The sequence below is a fragment of the Panthera onca genome, chromosome C1 (assembly GCF_046562875.1).
Source record: "Panthera onca isolate mPanOnc1 chromosome C1, mPanOnc1 haplotype 2, whole genome shotgun sequence".
NCBI lineage: Eukaryota > Metazoa > Chordata > Mammalia > Carnivora > Felidae > Panthera > Panthera onca.
The window spans coordinates 206273914-206293574 of record NC_138346.1 but is presented as its reverse complement, the minus strand read 5'-3'; the positions used below and the strand labels follow the sequence as shown (position 1 = coordinate 206293574).

Genomic DNA, 19661 nt, shown 5'->3' with positions numbered 1-19661 from the left:
AAGAAAAACATTTTATTGCTACGGAAAATTTTGTTTTTGTGCTTCTCAAGTCTTGCCAAGTCTCTTAATGTGGATATTTCTTCGGAGATGGAAGCCAGAAGAACTCTTTGGTTATTCAGATACAAAATACAAAGACTGTTTATTTGGGAGCAGCCCTGGCTTTCTTCATAAATACATTTTGTAGGGTGATGGCCTACAAATAATTGAAATGGAAAACCATCTGTACAGACTGTAACTTCATAAAAGAAGAAAAAGCAAACAAAAAAACACAGTGCTCCAGTATCTGTAGGAGAAACAGTTGGTTTTATACTCACCAGAATGGCTTGAGTGAAGCTGAAGTTGGGAATAATGTGATTTTCACACATGGTACTGGTTTGGTGTGAAATCCCATGCCCACTTTAAAAAAGCGTAATTTAGCTTTGGTTTCTTTCATTCTTTAGAAGACATCTTTGGGTTTCTTAAGCATCAGAGGTAATTGATGATTTAAAATTAGTGGTAGTTTCGAAGTGAATTAAGTTTCCCTGCTCCTAATACACACAGCGGCGGAACACTTACTTCGACTCGCTTTGCTCCCACCCTGAATGCATTTCTAGCTGATGTTGCAAAGAAGCTTCCTCTGGCCTCCCAGAGGGGCTCTCCCGCCCAAGAACAAGTTCCCTCCTTACCCACAAAGTAGCTTGCCTTTTCCCACTGTAGATACACATACACACACACGCACGCACACATGCACGCACGCATCCACACATACAACCTCAGGAGTGATTTGGATTAGACGACAAATAGCACCTCCCAGAGATGGGCACACATGCAGCAGCTGTCAAAAGGAGAAGTCACTTTACTTTCTTTTAAACTTGCAATGTTTGTCTTTATTTTGTTCTTTATATTTTGAAAGTGAAAAGAAATAGTATTGAGTCAATTTCTTTTTGTTTTTTTGTTTTTTTAAATATTTGTTCTATGTATTTACAAGCCTTAAAGTTGCTCTAAAGATTTCAAAAGTATTAAGAGTACTTTTCCCAGGGTAGCACTTTTTTTTAAATTTTTTAAACAATTCTTGGAGTTCTCTGGTCCACAGCATTTCCTTCTGTTCCAAGGTTATGTATGTTTTGATAACTATGGTGATTTTTTTAAAATTTTCTGAAGCAAGCTGAGAGGCAGGCAGAAAGATTTGATGCCAAAAAAAAAAAAAAAAAAAATCTTTCTTACCTTGTTCACCCCAAACCTTCTTAAATCTGGACTAACTACTATGCTTTAAAACAAACGTGAGGTGCATTTGAAGGGGAGGGAAATTTATTTCTCTGCTTTTCTATTATACAAGTTGTTTACAGAAACTGCAAATTAAAAAATTACACTGGCATTTGCAGTCCTTAAAATAAATTAAAAGTTCTCAACTTTTTTTTTTTTTTTTTTTGCTAAACAGATGTGTTTTTTTAAAGTATGAGTCCTTGTTTAAAAAGAAAAGATTAAAACAGAAAATATTTTCTATAAATAATACATGTATTTTGGTTTTAGTGCTCCCGCCCTCAGGTTTGAAGTTTACTTTTTTCCAGTACCTTTTTCCTCCATGATCACCTTTTTTCTCTTTCCCCTCTCCCACTCGTGCACACGTGGGGATTTCTGCGAGAATTGGCCTTGCTGCACTGTGATTGGCGAAGACGTGAAACTTTTTAAAAAAATACTTAAATTGTTTCTTTTGTTTCGTTTTGTGTATTTGAAGCTTTAGTTATCCTCAGACTCCTCTTCTGCTTCCCGCAGCCACGTGAAGAACGCAGTGACAGATTTCAGAGCTACACCCTTCCCATTCTGCTCTGCAGGGTCCTTGCTGCTTTCCCACTTGTAGAAGGCATCCTCGGAGATCACCTCCTCATCATATAGGCAATCAAAAAACATCCGTAGCAAATCTGCAAGGAAGTAAGAATATACCATCAGTGTTGGAGGCGCTATAGTTGTGAAGTAAATTACTGTATTTCCAAGGGATGAATGAATGAATGAATGAATGCACATTAATACCCCTAGCACCCAATGACAATTCATCATACTCCCTCCTGATAGTGTAATAGCAAAACAACTTGTTTAAAGAACAGGAAAAAAGATTTAAGCAATCTAAATTATTTTTACTGTTATTATTTTGTTCAATTAGAACTATTTTCTGATAATGCTGAGGTGTTTGATATTACATAGTTCTCAAACTATATACTATAAAAATTAAATACAAGGGCACCCGGCTGGCTCAGTCAGTACAGCATGCAACTCCTCATCTCAGGGATGTAAGTTCGAGCCCCAAATTGGGCATAGAGATTACTTAAAAATAAAATCTTGGGGCGCCTGGGTGGCTCAGTCGGTTGAGCGTCCGACTTCAGCTCAGGTCACGATCTCGCGGTCCGTGAGTTCGAGCCCTGCGTCAGGCTCTGGGCTGATGGCCCAGAGCCCGGAGCCTGCTTCTGATTCTGTGTCTCCCTCTCTCTCTGCCCCTCCCCCGTTCATGCTCTGTCTCTCTTTGTCTCAAAAATAAATAAATGTTAAAAAATAAAATAATAAAAATAAAAAAAATAAAATCTTAAAAAAAAAATTAAATATAAGAGTAACAAGTAACTTTACTCTCTTCTCTATACATTTCTCCACTGTTTGAAATTTTACAATAAAAATATATTAATTTTTACAGTTTGGGGAGGAAAAGGCAGAAGGCACTTTTCCCCTTCTAATGTTGTTTTCAAACTGACAGAGTAATAATTTGTATGGAAAATATGGGTAAAAACTATCTCATCTGGATCTTATCCAGAGAAACAAGTCTATTGTTTCCAATGCCCAGACGATCTGGGCAAATGTAATCCTGTTTTGCTTCCACAACGGAAACTTAGCTTATATCATTGTTCAGAAAAAAAGAGAAAGGTGGGGCGCCTGGGTGGCTCAGTCAGTTAAGCATCCGACTGTGGCTCAGGTCATGATCTCACGGTCAGTGAGTTCGAGCCCCACATTGGGCTCTGTGCTGACAGCTCAGAGCCTGGAGCCTGTTTTGGATTCTGTCTCCCTCTCTCTCTGCCCCTCCCCAGCTCACACTCTGTTTTCTGTTTCTCAAAAATGAATACACGTTAAAAAAAATTAAAAAAAAGAGAAGAGAAAATTGGCAGATTTATATATTCTTTATTTTTAATTCCTTCATTACGGGCTCTTAAATTCATTTAAAATCAGCCTCCATTTATATTACTGGAGGGAGGCAATGGCATAAATAATTGATAATAAATATTAGGCTTGGAATGAGGCTAAAATTTTTCTTTAGATTTATCTTTGTAATTTTATTAATTAAGCTAATACTGAAATTACTTTTCATTCTCTTAACTCTGGTTGGTCTATGGGGAAGTAGAAACAAGTGGCCAGGATTCTACAATGGTGAATCTAGAAATACGCATCTCTCCAGGGATGATTAAAGCTGATAATTATGGGAGATACTTTAATTTGGTTGAGCATACAGCATCAATTTCACCTCTTGAAAAGTTAACAAGTCCTCATCCTGTAAGAACAGAAAAAGGAAGCCATGATGTTAAATGACCCTTCAAGGTCTTGAGAAAGAGAACACAAAGTCAGTTAATTCTCTGATTCAGATTTAGATGATGTCTCTTCAGTTACAGTGTGAGGATGATTTGTTTCAATCTCTTCCTTCATCTCCCAGGGAGAGTCATAAGCACTAGGAAAGAAGGAAAGCCTCAAAAACAAACCCAACCTTAGGAAGTGCCAAAGAATTACTTCAATGTCACCTCTAAAACTGCCCTGTACTACTATACTTTCACAAGTGTCAACTTAATTTTCAAGATTTAATACAATTCAGGGGCTCCTGGGTGGCTCAGTCTGTTAAGCATCCAACTCTTGATTTTGGCTCAGGTCACGATCTCACAGTTCATGACATCAAGCCCCACATCGGGTTCTGCATTGAGTAGAACCTGCCTGGGATTCTCTCTCTGCATTTTCCCTGTGCTCTCTTTCTCTCTCTCAAAATAAATAAACTTAAAAAAAAAAAAAAAAGATTTAATATATTTCAGTTACTTTACCAGTATCACTAAGACTTGGTGGTTCAGGTTACCTCACGTGTCTGGTTAGCAAAGAATCATAACCCTAAAGTGCAAACTAGTCCAGAACACCTTAATGTCTTTGTTGGGTGTCTGAGGATTCTGAAGAAATATCATCCTTTTTCATTACTAAGACCTGTGTCAAAGAAGGTGAAAGACTGTAATGCATGTATGCTAACACCGAGATGCTCTAGACCTGCCTTGTCTAACGGGGTAGCCACTAACCATGGGGTTATTTACACTTAAATTAAATAACATTTAAAATTAAGCTCCTTAGTCACAACAGCCAGATCCAAGTGCCTAAGTGAATACTGCTCAGTACAGACACATTTCCATCACTGAAGAAAGTATTCTTAAGCAGACCTGCCCTAGAATAAGGATTCAATTTCTAATATAAACTAGTTTTCTTATTTCGACTTTCTCATAAAAGTCAAGTACCCCAAAATTCAGGTTTATTAAAGTTGTTGGTTAAGTGAGTTTTTGTTAGTAGTGATTCTTCCATTAATCACTGTTCATCTCCGAAGTCTTGCCCTGGATAAATCTAACCCACTGGTTAGGTGAATTGTAAGAAGAGGTCATAAGCTTACTGGCAGGTTGATCAAGTTTTACTATTGATGCTTGTAGTGCATAAAGTGCTTGCAGTTCCTTCTCCGTATCTGAGTCTAGGTACTTGAGTAAGATCGGCACTCTCTGCTTGATAACAGCAGTGTCCACTCGGAAGGTAGAACAGTCGGCTAGAGGCAATACAAGAACTAAGCGTTACATTTAGGAGTTAACACGTAGCCATTTTGAATTTTCTGAGTTGATAAGGCATGTGACTACAAGGAAAGTAGAAGTAAAGGAGTCCAAGGAAAAGATTTTGAAATCTAAGATATTCTGAAATTACAAATGGGACATTCTTTCTGAAATAATTAAAATACATGGCGGGGGGATGTATTTTGAGTGCTGCACTCCCTAAAAACTAGTGCACCCAATTCTTTATCTTTAATCGTAATGAAATAGGGACAGTGATTTTGTGACATTCCAAATTACAAAAGAAACATTAAAAAGGGGATCAAAGGGACAGTGCAAATCTTTTCAGAAGGGTAAAACAACCATTTTACTATTTCTAGGAGGGTGAGGACTAACTGTGACAGTGGAAAACAACACATACAATCTAGGCCTTTTAGGGAAAAGGCACAATAAAAAGAGGCTGAGGAAAGTGTCCTCAGTGCCAAGAAGCAGAAGGTTTTATTTCCTTTCTAAGTTAGCACTAGGACACAACTGTGTTTTTAAAAGCAGCTTTTATACTTTCCAACAGTGATTTTAAAACACCAAAGTTTTACTGTTTCACTGATACTGGAAATGACTTAAGATGTTTTTATAAAGACTTTCTATTAGCTTGTTATTTACCTCATTGAAGACCTAACATTGTAAAAACATTCATCTGACAGAAAATCTTAAATTATAATTCCGAAGCTATCTTCTAAAATGATGACAGACCTGAAATTCTGAACAAATTTTGAGCTAATGGATTTTTTTCCCACTGCAGTGAAAGAAATGTGAATTTCTATCTGAGGCTAGATAGATGATCTCACTCAATACTGTTAAATATGACATGCAGCTAGAAATACGTAGGGTTTCTACCAATCGTAATCCTAACTACCTATGTAATTAACATTCAGTGACACTGTCTTATCATAAGACATAAAGGTCAACATAAAGCAAAAGAAACAACTGGTGTTTTCTTTTCTCATATATGTATTTATATAAAAAAGCTTTTCTGTTGCAATTAGTCCTTTGTTGATATTAGGTTAGAATATTCAACCCATTCGTTATAACTCTTGAATGGAAGACGGAGGAGGCTTTGCATACTGGAGGTGAAAGGTAAAGGCAAAGAAAAATACAACAGAGTAGGAAACAGCCCAAGCAGCATGCACCCGTTTCTGTTGAATTGAAGAATACAAGGCATATGGTAGCTGCTCAGATCTGGGCTCTCTACAGGCACAGCAGCTATGCATCCCCCTGCTTGAGAAAGTCGGCCACTGTAGACAGAAAGGGTACTCATGCACAGGGAAAACTTTGAAGACAATATAAACTCAGACCCATGTCATCAACAGTTAACATACTGGGGATTTAGATGTTAAGAGCTGTCTTCAGAGATGTTACTTACCTATAATAGCTGCTTTACAAACAGCTGTCATTAAAGCTCTAAGGAATGTAGGTGAACTCATCTGGCTTTCATCTAAATTAGCCTGAAATCAAAAGTAAATGCAACAGTTAAAGGTACCCTTGCACATCAGAGAAATACATCCCCCTAAACCAGGCTTCATCTGGCACTAGGGGTAGATGGGGTCGCATTCAACCTTCTTGTAAAAATTAATCTTCTGATTCATTGGAAAATACTTGGGCTACTACCAGTTCTGTCCGAAAATGTTCTCAGTAGCAGCATTTAATTTTCAAGGAGCTCACTGCTGCCTATACTTTGCTGATTCAATTATATAGTGCTGCGTACTATGCACATTTGGAACTACAACCATTTAAAAACATTTTTCTTCCTCAATAAATAATCCCTATTAAGATTAATTCTATCAGAACGTATAAATTTGAAAGCATTACACCACACCATAGTGTGTTTTAAAGACTTTTCTGAATAGTGTAATCATTTTTAGATGTGCTAACATTGCTTTTTGATCTTAATTTTAATGTGAACTAGAGATCAAACTCAAGCATTGTCTCGAATCCTTCAGGTGGTGAGAAAACTGTTCATCTTTTCTAAGGATGGCAGAAAAAATGTATTTAGAGATAAGTTGAGTAAATGGGCCTCAAATTTGGTTTTTAGTTTATTTCTCTTAAGATCTTCTTAAAAAAGAAAAAAAAAGATCCTATCTTCTTGCTATAAAACACTGTATAAACCGTATGAGTACCAAAAGGAAAACAAACAAAAGGAGACATTTTCTAGGCAGGTATTTCATACATTTTCCAGAGTTTATGTTCCTTATGCCTGTGAAGAATTAATGCTTGTGTCAGCTTCTTTTAATAGCACAGCATACTATTTTCCACTGGAAGGTCAGCCTTAAAATGACTGGCCAGGAAAAAAAAATTAGGGTGTCATTATAAACCTCTGTGTCATAAAGCGAAGAATTTCAAAGATATTGGGAGATCAGTTAAATGTTTGTGAATTGTAAAACTGACACAGATTAACGAGCAGGTCTCTCTTTGTCGAATGCCTAACTTTGAATTTTTTTTTTTTTTCTCAACATTTTTTATTTATTTTTGGGACAGAGAGAGACAGAGCATGAACGGGGGAGGGGCAGAGAGAGAGGGAGACACAGAATCGGAAACAGGCTCCAGGCTCCGAGCCATCAGCCCAGAGCCTGACGCGGGCTCGAACTCACGGACCGCGAGATCGTGACCTGGCTGAAGTCGGATGCTTAACCGACTGCGCCACCCAGGCGCCCCGAATGCCTAACTTTGAATATCACTTGGTGAGAGCAGAGAGGGGTTAACGAGTCTGATGGCCAGCTCTGCAGGACACCAGAAGGTCTCTCTTTGTTGAATGCCTAACTTTGAATATCACTTGGTGAGAGCAGAGAGGGGTTAACGAGTCTGATGGCCAGCTCTGCAGGACACCAGCCGCTCTCTGCACGTGGAGGGCTGTGTTACAGGAAGAGGTTTCATTACCAATCTTTTCCAAGAGAACAGAAACATGTGGTGCCACTGCTAACAGCTGAGGATAGGGACAGGATGGGGCAAATGCCACATATAAAAGATTTGATGATTTATGTGTTATATAGTGGGTTACTGGTTTACACCTCTTAAAAAAAAACAACTTTATTCAGACTGAAGCCAGACTGGTCTAGGCCCTGACATTACTTTTGCAAAGTCTGAACAATCATTTTTGAAGAACAAGTGAGAGAATAAAAACACACCATTACTTGTTGGCTCAACAGTACTTTATAAACAGGCTGACAGAGCTATTTCAAGTACTGAGTATCATTTGAAATTCCCAAATACTCAGATTTCAAGTAGAGTCTGAAAAAAATTAACAAATTAGCTAAATATAATTAGATAATAAATACGACTTCCAAACCATTTGCCTTTCTTTTGTTATAAAGAAACAAACTGCGGGGCACCTGGGTGGCTCAGTCGGTTAAGCATCTGACTTCAGCTCAAGTCATGATCTCACGGTTTGTGAGTTCGAGCCCCATGATGGGCTCTGTGCTGACAGCCCGGAGCCTGGAGCCTGCTTCGGATTCTGTGTCTCCTCCTCTCTCTGTCCCTCCCCCACTTGTGCTCTGTCTCTCTCTCTCTCAAAAATAAATAAATGTAAAAAAAATTAAAAAAAAAAAAAAAAAAAAAAGAAACAAATTGCATATGTCTTCCACCATATAAAGCTAAATATTGTAATTCTAATATTCAAGAATAGAATAGACCTGAAGAATAATGTCAGAAACACTTCAGATTAAGCAAAGATGTTAACGAAAATGGGCAAGAACAAGAAGAAAGATGGGTTTGCTAACCAGGTTAGACTAAGGAAAATCAGATTTACATAATACTGGTACCAAACACAGAGTGACAAATCTTTTCATGTATTGTGAGCTCAGCTACTATTGCATTTTTGTTTGCTCCCTCCTTTTTGAAAGTCTTTATTAGTATAATTTACATTCAGTGAAATTTACCCTTTGTCTTCTCTTTAAGGAGAATACTTGTTGGTCTAGAATAGGCAGAATAATGATATAAAAAAGTGAAGCCCAACATAAATGAAGAGGTGGAAATAGTATCATTTTGCAATACATGAAAACATAAAAGACCAAATGGCTGAAATGAGGGTGATCTATGAAAAATCATGGCGAGAGAGAATAATGTTAAATATGTAAACACTAACTTGATTTCTAAAATTGAAAATAAGGCATGTCAATAACATACCAGAAAGCCAGATGCCGATTCTATGCTAACTTCTGCAACAATGGGTTAAAAGTCTTAGAGAGGAAAGAGATGGTTACACCAAGAGGAATAAATAAGTAAGTACGTGAAAAACAAGAGATGCTAAACCAACCTGCAATCCTTTTCTGATTTGGTTAGTTTATGGTAGCTCAGAAAGATATAAGCATACATTCTCTGGACTTCAGCAAGGTATTTGACAAATTATTTAATGATAACTGTCCCCTCATGGGCATGGTGAAAAGGTGAAATAGACAGCAGAATGATGTGAAATAATAAACAGGTTAACGACACCCATGGGATTGGGGGTGGGATCTTGTCCCCAAAAGGATGCTACTTTGTCCCCGGCCCTACCCCATTCACACATTTTGCCCCTAACTTGGATGAGGATAAAGTTGGCATACTAATGAATGCATGGGGGATACAAAGTGAAAAAGATGGCAAGGAAATTTTATGAACAAGTCAGAATCTAAAATGTCCTGACAGACAAAAACTTGTATCTAATTTAAGAAGATGAACATAAGCAGCAATAAATTTTAAAAGCTCCATTCTGGTTCAAAAACCAATGCGGTAAGCTCCAGATGGGAGAGATGACTCAACTGTTAGAATATAAAAGAATGGGTACTATATGACTGAAAGAGCAATCTGAGTTCAGTGTGGTGAGCCTGCCAAAAGCAAAGAGTCCAAAACAAAAAAGGCAACAGCACTGCCTAACTCCGAATGTTGGATCACATCTGGCAATCGTGCTCAATTTGCACATGTCACTTGTGAGAGGGATATTGAAAATCCAGGCTATGTTTGGATAAGGGTAACCAGATGAAGGGGTGGATATTAAGATTTCAAGAAAGGATGAAAGAACCTAGAGAGAGAGACAGGGATATAACAATAAACTATTACAATTAATTAAAAGATTCCCAGTTGGGTGACAGAATAGATTTATCTTATAGGGACATGGAGGAAAACTGATTAAAAAAACCCTTTAAACTAGGGGTGCCTGGTTGGCTCAGTTGGAAGAACATGTGACTCTTGATCTCAGAGCCATTAATTTGAGCCCCATGTTGGGAGTAGAGATTACTTAAAAAAATAATTTAGGGGCGCCTGGGTTGCTCAGTTGCTTAAGTGTCCAACTTTGGCTCAGGTGACGATCTCGCAGTTCGTGTCTGAGCCCTGAGTTGGGCTCTGTGCTGACAGCTCAGAGCCTGGAACCTGCTTTGGATTCTGTCTCCCTCTTTCTCTCTGTCCCTCCCCCACTCATGTTCTTTCTCTCTCTCAAAAAGAAACATTAAAAATTTTTTAAAAAATCTAAAAATAGTAAGAAGAAATCTATAAACACAAACAAAACCCCCAAATTATCAGAAACTTCATTTTTTTCTCAATGTCTGAGAGAGGATAAAGAAACAACCCATTTACAAGGACTACAAAAGAGGTTTTATACAAGAGGGAGGGGACATTAGCCCTCCATGGCTTTCTTTCAACTTGGATTATTTTATGATCCCATGGAAAATGTGTACAAATAAAATATACTTATATAAACAAGAATTACTAAAGGAATGCAGTACCAGATTTAAAAAGAGACATGATCAATAGATTCCACAAAGTAAGGTTCAAAATTTTCAGAAGGAAGCATTAATATGAAGATGAAAGCCAACACAATTCATAATAATTACATATTGTTTACTGATTTTATCCAAAATATTATTTAAAATGCAAGCACATTTAGAAAAAAAATTTATATTTTGAATAGTAAAATGTAGGGTATATCCTGAACTAATGAGATCCAGAAAAATGGCTTCTGTTTTGAATAGTTTTACTTGCCTTCCTAAAGGCTGTAAATCTTGTTAAGAATAAAAAAAGTCTTATAGTTTCAAATACACATAGATGAAAACATAAAACCGAACTCCATTAAAGTTAAATACTCCTATGAAGTGAAAGAGAAGGTATAGGCATACTTGGTTTATTGCGCTTCGCTTTACTGTACTTCAGTGATACTGTACTTTTTATAAAGTGAAGGTTGATGGCAAACCTGTATCAAGAAATTCTAAGGGTGCCATCCATTTTTCCAACAGTAGTCGCTCACTTCGGGTCTCTGTGTCACATTTTGGTAACTCTCACAGTATTTCAAACATTTTTATTATTATTATATTTGTTACAATGACCTGTCATCACCGATTATGACTCACTGAAAGCTCAGATGATGGTTAGCATTTGTATAGCAATAAAGTACTTTTTAAGGTATTATATACATTTTTAAAAGATATAATGTTATTGCACACTTAGCAGACTACAGTATTGTGTGAACATCACTTTTACATGCACTGGGAAAACAAAACATTCATTTGACTCGCTTTATTGCACTATTCGTTTAATTGTGTTCAGTCTGGAACGGAAGGAACCCTATCTGTGAGATAAGCCTGTATGTGAATTAAAGGGATCCCACAAAAATCTTTCTTGCAGAGATATCAGGGAAGATGACATAATCTCTATACCTCTACCCAGTCAAAGATCTGTTCATCATTTGCTTTGTCTTCAATAATGAGTTTCTCGAGTCGCTTATATAGCTCTTCAGCAGAGAGTTCTTTTTTTGAAAGTGCTTCAGAGGAACAGGAACTGTCAGACTCTATAAAGTCCAACTTCTGAAACATAAAATGTTATATGTATTAATATAAGTCAGTATTAGTAACACCCTGAGAGGAAAACAAAGTCATGGGCTATATCTTCTATTTTACACGGGATCGAAATGATCAGTAGAAGCCAATTTTTATTTATAGTTCTGAAAGATTATTACTCCACTATCTTTCTTGAATATTTCTCCAACTTTTTATACTGTCTATCTCAGATTCTCTTTAAAAACAACAAATCAACAAAACCCCGAGAATTATCTCTGTGGCTACGACCACCTCCAAATCATTCTGAGCTTCAGTCTTGCTCTCAGCAGTGATATAGCTCTAAGGCAGGGCAGGATTACTAGTTAAATTACAACTTAATTCCTTCTGTAGCCTATGGTTTAGTATCAGCACTGCCACAGAACCACTGTCAAAAATCTAATTTTGGTTATGTCCTTCAAACACCATTGTGATCCAAGTAAGAGAAATGAGACCACATTGTAAAATTCCTGAACACAGTGTATTGTAGGGAGGACAATAAAAATGAAGGGTTTGGGGTGCCTGGGTGGCTCAGTTGGTTAAGCGTCCGACTTCGGCTCAGGTCATGATCTCGCAGCCTGTGAGTTCGAGCCCCGCATCGGGCTCTGTGCTGACAGCTCGGGGCCTGGAACCTGCTTCAGATTCTGTGTCTCCCTCTCTCTCTGGCCCTTCCCCTCTCAAGCTCTGTCTCTTTCTCTCTCTCTCTCAAAAATAAATAAACATTAAAAAAAAAAAAAAGATAAAAAATAAAAGGGTTTTATCAGTATTGCATGAAAGATCGTTTTCCCACACAAATCATTCAATTTCAAAGGACTGAATATTCTGGAAGGGAGAATGACTGTAAATATGTAGTTACTTCAATGAACCACATCATCATGGCCTGTGTGAGTCTAACCCAGTGCAGAAATGCCTTCGCCTCAGCCTTCAGAGGACCAACCACACACCGTTAACAGCATGCGGCGGGCAGGCATCGGGGCCCCTGGAAGCACCCTACACACATGCAGAGAGCTCTTCAGCCCTGTGAGGAGCACTGGCTTCACTGTTCCCGTCCTCAGATCCTGGTAGCCCAAGGCTACTCTCACTTTGTTCTTAAATACCTGAGAAGAGTTATTTGACTATTGTCTCACATCCATGACAATGGCCCTGAAAAGCATAAACACAAGTGTACATGCTTTCAAATTCTCCCAGAACACTGGCTCACTCTACCACGTCTGTAAGTCTTAGGCCCCACAAGAAGCAGCTTGATGGAGCACAGATATGTGGACTCTAGAGTCAGAGATGGGGGTGAGGGTGGGGGTGAGGGATGGAGGTACAATTCCAACTCAGCCACTTCTACCAGGAGAACCTATCCTGAGGTGGGAAGACCACCACCAACCTCAGTCAATTCCAAGGGCTCAATGACTAAACATGTGCACTGCACTGGGCACCAACAGGGCTCCAGGAACATACGTCTGGTAGGTAGTGGTAGGTCACCCACTAACCTGAAAGGAAAAGCCCCTTCCCAGCAGGGACCACTCACTGTTTCCACTGCAAAACACAGTGCTGCTCACACACCAATCTCAGCTTCTTTTATGATCCTGATGCCAGTGGTACAAAGTATAAGCATCTCAGTTGCTCCCATTGTACTTACACATGGGCAAAAAAAATTCACAGACATGACATACCAAATTTTCCAGGAGGTAATTTAATCCTGAATTGAAAACCATCTGACCACAGGACACATCTAAAGAAAGACAACTCAAAGGGTTATGGGAAGCGCTATCTCTTCATTTAATAGAAAAATTAAAAAATCAAAAAAAAAAAAAAAAAAAAAAAAAAAAAAAAAAAAAAGAATAAAAAAAGATCTCTAATTGGGGCACCTTGGTGGATCAGTCGGTTAAACGTCCGACTTTGGCTCAGGTCATGATCTCGCAGTCAGTGAGTTCCAGCCTCGCACTGAGCTGAGAGCTCAGAGCCTAGAGCCTGCTTTGGATTCTGTCCTTCTGTCTGTCTGTCTGTCTGTCTGTCTCTGTCTCTGTATCTCCCCCACCTGCATGTGCACTCTCTCTCTCTCTCTCAAAAATAAACATTAAAAAAAAACACATAGAAAAACTCCAATTATGTAACTGCTATTATACAAAAAATCTTCTCAGGGTGCCTGAGTGGCTCAGTTGGTTAAAAGTCCGACTCTTGATTTCGGCTCAGGTCATGATCTCACAGTTGGTGAGATCGAGCCCGGCACGGGGCTCTGCGCAGAGCCTGATTGGGATTCTCAACCTTCAGATGACTAAATTTTTGACAGTTCTTCTGCAGTAAGAATATTTTAGGTGGTGGTCACACAACATTGTGAATACAGTAAATGCCACTGAATTATACAATTTAAAATGGTTAACTGGAAAAAAAAATAAAATGGCTAACTGGATGTTATAGGAATTTCACCTCAATTTTTAAAAAATAATATTTTATGGGGCGCCTGGGTGGCTCAGTCAGTTAAACATCATCCATCCGACTCTTGATTTCGTCTCAGGTCATGATCTCAGGGTTTGTGAGTTTGAGCCCTGCATCGGGTTCCACACTGACAGCACAGAGCTTACTTGGGACTCACTCTCTCCCTATGTCCCTCACACCCTGCTCATGCTCTCTCTCAAAATAAAGAAATAAAACTTAAAATAATTATAATACTTCACTTGAAAATTTGATGATTTTTTATGCCATTCTGATACATGTACATAAAATTATGATTGTACATATATACTATATATCGAAAAAGAATATGTCAAAATTGTTCAATTTTTAGATGGGTAGTTAAAAAAATAATCAAAATTATTGGTAATTCTCAAGGGTATAAGGCAATGTGATATGTAACTATGCTTTACTTTATGAAGCTTCACTATGCAGAAGCCACAGATTAAAATATTAAAGATTATTAGCACAAGCTTTTCTCTAATACCTTTGAACACTTTGATATATTCCTCCTATACCTTCCCCAGATACACAAAGAAAAAACTACCTTGAATTGTTAAAAAAATTTTTCATCCTATTATGTCTTTACCATTTATTAGCATTTTATTTTCTAAAGTATTTTATTTTTAAATGTTTATTTATTTTTTAAATATTTATTTATTTATTTTTGATAGACAGAGAAAGCATGAGTGGGAGAGGGGCAGAGAGAGAGGGAGACACAGAATCCCAAGCACAGAGCCCCACACAGGGCTTGAACTCACATACCATGAGAACATGACCTGAGCCGAAAACAAGAGTTAGACCTTAACCAACTGAGCCACTCAGGTGCTCCTTGACTTCCATGGTTTCTGATGACAAACTGGCTGTTGGCTCTTACTGAGGATTCTTTGTACATGACAAGTCACTTCTTTCTCGTTGCTGTAAAGATTTTTTTTTTTTTTTTTTTTTGTCTTTGTCTTTCAAAAGTTTTACTGTAAAATATCTCGGAGTAAATCTCATTTGGAGATTTGAGATTATCTTGTTTGGAGTTCACTGAAATTCCTGGATATGTAACTTCTGATCTTTGATCAAATTCGTGAAGTTTTTGGCTATTATATCTTCAAGTATTTTTTCTGCCCCTTCCTCTCTCTTCTCCCTTCTGAGACTCTCTAATGCTCATGTTGTTATGTTTGATGCTGTCCCATAGGTCCCCAGGTGCTGTTCATTATTCTTGATTCCCTTTTCTTTCTGCTCCTCAGACTGAGCAATTTCTTCTTTAAAAGTCTCCTTTATGTGTTTAATGAATTAATTTTCTACTATGTATTATTATAAAGTTTATTTAAGAAAATAAACTATGGGGATTTTATTTTAAAAATTTGGTGATACTCATAATTTCATATAACCATGCTAAAAATTTCATTTCAAAAATTAAAGATGGATTTCCATGGCAGCAACTTAGTGACAAGTCAGTGACTTCTGACCGACTGAGCAATTTCTTTTTTTTTTTTTTTTTTTTTTTAAATTTTTTTTTTTCAACGTTTTTTATTTATTTTTGGGACAGAGAGAGACAGAGCATGAACGGGGGAGGGGCAGAGAGAGAGGGAGACACAGAATCGGAAACAGGCTCCAGGCTCCGAGCCATCAGCCCAGAGCCTGACGCGGGGCTCGAACTCACGGACCGCGAGATCGTGACCTGGCTGAAGTCGGACACTTAACCGACTGCGCCACCCAGGCGCCCCCCGACTGAGCAATTTCAACTGCTCTATATTCAGGTTTGCTGATTCTTTCTTCTGCCCCATCAAATCTATTGTTGGACCCCTCTAGTGAATTTTTCTTTTCATTTTAGCCATTACAAATTTTTAGTTACAGAATTTCTATTTGGTTCATTTTTATAATTTCTACCTCCTTCTTGAAAGTCCCCATTTGACCATAGATCATTCTCCTGATTTCCTTTAGTTCTTTGTCCATGGATTCCATCAGCAATTTGAGCATATAGAAAGCAGTTAATTTAAATTCCTCATCTGGGATGTCCAACGTTTGGGCTTCCTCAGGAATACTTTTTTCTGTCAGTTCTTTTTTCTTGTGAATGAGTCACATTTTCCTGTTTCTTTATATGCTTTCTAATTGTTTTTGTTGACAACTAAACATCTGGAATACTGTAATGTGTAACTCTGGATATCAGATTCTCTCCCTTTGTGAGGGATTGTCAGTGTTGCAGTCATCTGTTTGTTTAGTGAATTTTAGACAAAGACTGCATTCCTTCTTGTGTGTGGTCATTACAGTCTCTCTGATCTGTTATCTCCTCAGACAGCCAGTGACCTGGTAGAAATTTCAGTGAAAGTCTGGATCCAAAGAGAAAAGAGAGGGGTGGGATGGGTGGGACTGCATGCGTGCGTGCGTCTACACACACACACACACACACACACGCACGCGAACACATTCCATTTCTCTGAATTCCTTGACAGACACCATTCAGGAAACCACTTTGGCCTGAGTAGTTAAAACAATGGGCAGGCCCTGCACTAAACCTTCAGTAAATTGCCAAGCAGATTAAAAGGCACAGCACTGGGGCACCTGGGTGGCTCAGTCGGTTGGATGTCCGACTTTGGCTCAGGTCATGATCTCACCACCCGTGAGTTTTGAGCCCTGCGTCGGGCTCTCTGCTGACAGCTCAGAGCCCGGAGCCTGCTTCAGATTCTATGTCTCCTTCTCTCTCTGCCCCTTGCCCCACTCGCACTCTATCTCTCTTTCTCAAAAATAAAAGAAAGACATAAAAAAAAAAAAAATTGTTTTTTTAAAGGCATGGCACCAATCTTTTGAGGATAAGGTCTTGATTTCTCAACCTGGCACCAGAAAGGGAGTGCCACCATCTCCCCTGCCACAGGTCTAGGTGCTAATAGCTTCTATGCAAAATACCCAAGTTACTGAAATTTGCAAGATCCTTTTTCATCAAGCATTCCTCTGGTGTTGGTACTGCACAGTTGACTCAACTCCACAATTCCAAAATAGCTGATTCTAACACATCTTGCCAGCTCAATGGTTGTTTCGGTGGAGGGAGGAATTCTGGAGCTGCTTATTTCTTCATCCTCTGTACATCCATACGCTGACTTATGAATCTTACATTATATTCCTGTGATAAGTGCTACTTGGTTGTGATTAATCTTTTAATATAGTGTTGGATTTAATGTGTGAAAATTTTGTTGAAAAACTTTTCTTTGCATTTATTAGGAATAATTGGCCTATTATAGTTTTTTTTCTTGAAATGTCTTTGGTTTTGCTATTAGAGTAACGCTGGCCTCATAGGCCATGAATTGGCAAGTAATCTCTCCTCTTCAGTTTTCTGGAAGAATTCTTTGCAGAACTGGTATTATTTCTTCTTTAGATGTTTGGTAGAATTCAATAGTAAAAACATCAGGGCCTGGAGTTTTCTTTGTGGCAATGTTTTTAACTACTTCAGTGTATCAGATACTCAAGGTTATTCTCAAGTCAGCTCTAGTGATTTGTACCTCCCAAGAAGTTTGTTCATTTCAATTAAGTTGACGTACTTATTGGCATAAAAATTATTCATAAATCCCTCGTATCCATTATTATGTTTAGAAACATTACAACATCACCTCTCTCATTCTACTGGTAACTGATGTCTTCTTTTTAAATTTTGTTTTCACTGATTAGTCTGGCTAGAGATTTCACAATTTTCTTTTCTCGGAGGACCAGCTTTAGAATTCACTCACTGTTCTCTATTGTTTTTTTGTTTCACTGATTTCTACTCTGATCTTTATTACCTCCTTTTTCTATTTCTTTTCAGTTTCATTTACTCTTCCTTTTTTTAATTTCGTAAGGTCAAAAATGAGATCACTGACCTATGACCTTGTTTCTTTTCTAAATTCAGGTGTCCAGTGCTAACAGTTTCATTCCAAGTATTGCTTTTGTGGTATCCCACAAATACTGATATGTTGTGTTTTTCCATTATCAATGAGTCAAATATTTCTTACTGCCTTTTATGATTTCTTTGCGGAGTCATGAGTTATTCAGAAATGTGTTGTTAAGTCTTTAAATATGTGTTGCCCTCATTCTTATTTTTTATTAATTTATTTATCTCTTTTTTGAGTGAAAGTGAGCATGTGTGAGTTGGGGGAGAAGAGAGGAAGGAGGAAGAGAGAGAGAGAATCTCAAGCAGGCTCCGTCCTCACTACAGAGCCTGACACAGGGCTTGATCTCACAACTGTGAGATCGTGACCTGAGCCAAAATCAAATTGAATACTTAACTGACTGAGCCACCCAGGTGCCACTGTTGCCATCATTCTTAAATGTTAGTTTCACTGGAAAGACTATTCTAAATAAACTGATATTCTCTCAACATTTTGAGATTACTCCACCATTTCGGGCTTTCACTGTTGCTACTGCAAATTCTACTGTTTCTCTATAGGTGACGTACTTCTTTCTAGCTACTTTAAAATCTTTCCTATGTTTTTGATGTTATGCAGTTTCACTGAAATGTAATCACCCTCTGTGGTATACATGTGCTTTCTGTATAGATTCATCTGTTTTATCAGTTCGGAAAAAGTCTCAGTCACAATCTCTTCAAATATTGCCTCTTCTCCATTCCCTCTGTTTTTCCTTCTGGGATTCCAATTAGACATGTTAGACCTTTTCATTTTATCCTTTAAATCTCACAGTATCTCTTAGAAATCTACCTTAGTTTCTTTTCTTCTTCTTTCCAAATTTTCTCAGTCATTTTGACTAGTCTTTGGTTGCTTGCACATTTTTGTGAATTCCTCTTTTTTATACAGTGTTATGTTATATTCTGATTAAGAATTCCATTATTTCATGTCTTTGGGGTCTAAACCTACCATTTCTTGTCTGTTACTCTCATTCATGGTTACTTGTTTTGTCACAGACTAAAATGAACTCTTAAGTGTTAACTATATATTTAGATAATGTTAATTAGTAGAAAATGAAGAGACCTAAGTTGAGCATGTTTTCTCCAAAAAGCATTTTTGTTTGCTTCTTTTGGGAGCCAGGGTAATACTGAACTAGGACCATTTCAACCTCTTCCAACATCTCTGGTAGCATTTACAATGGCATTGAAACAAGCCCCTCATGTATGCTTAGTGCTAAGAGTTCAGGTTTCACCTATGGCTTTTCTCCTCACTCATTTTTTTCCTTAGAAAATGCCTTCACTTTCTATCAGCTCAGCAATGCAAGATAACTTACGTTTTATCTAGGCTCTTATCTTTTGGCAGAAGCACTCCCCAGTGTATCTGGACGATAACCAAAAGGAAGCTAATGTCCATATTAACTTAACACAGTGTGTCTTTACCCAGCTCAATATACTAATTTTCAGATTGTGATCATTTTTTTTTTTTATTTTTTTTAACCTTTATTTATGTTTGAGACAGAGGGAGACAGAGCAGGAATGGGGGAGGGTCAGAGAGAGGGAGACACAGAATCTGAAACAGGCTCCAGGCTCTGAGCTGTCAGCACAGAGCCCGACGCGGGGCTCGAACTCACGGACTGCAAGATCACGACCTGAGCCGAAGTCGGACGCCTAACCGACTGAGCCACCCAGGCGCCCCAGATTGTGATCATTTTGAGAGAGAGTTGTTTCCTTTCTTGG

General features: G+C 38.1%; 1 protein-coding gene across 29 annotated transcripts in view; it reads right to left on the bottom strand.

The window, feature by feature from the left end:
* Positions 1-920: 920 nt before the first annotated feature.
* EIF4G3 (eukaryotic translation initiation factor 4 gamma 3) overlaps positions 921-19661 on the bottom strand; it is a 314094-nt gene continuing 295353 nt past the window's right edge. For all 29 annotated transcript variants that reach the window (XM_078452254.2, XM_078452266.2, XM_060626696.3 and 26 more), the window contains 4 exons: positions 11468-11614; positions 6211-6292; positions 4646-4792; positions 921-1898 (listed from right to left, as the gene is read on the bottom strand). In XM_078452254.2, coding sequence (XP_078308380.2) covers positions 1717-1898; positions 4646-4792; positions 6211-6292; positions 11468-11614 — 558 coding nt within the window. In that variant the 3' untranslated portion in view covers positions 921-1716. The remainder of the gene's footprint in view (positions 1899-4645; positions 4793-6210; positions 6293-11467; positions 11615-19661) is intronic.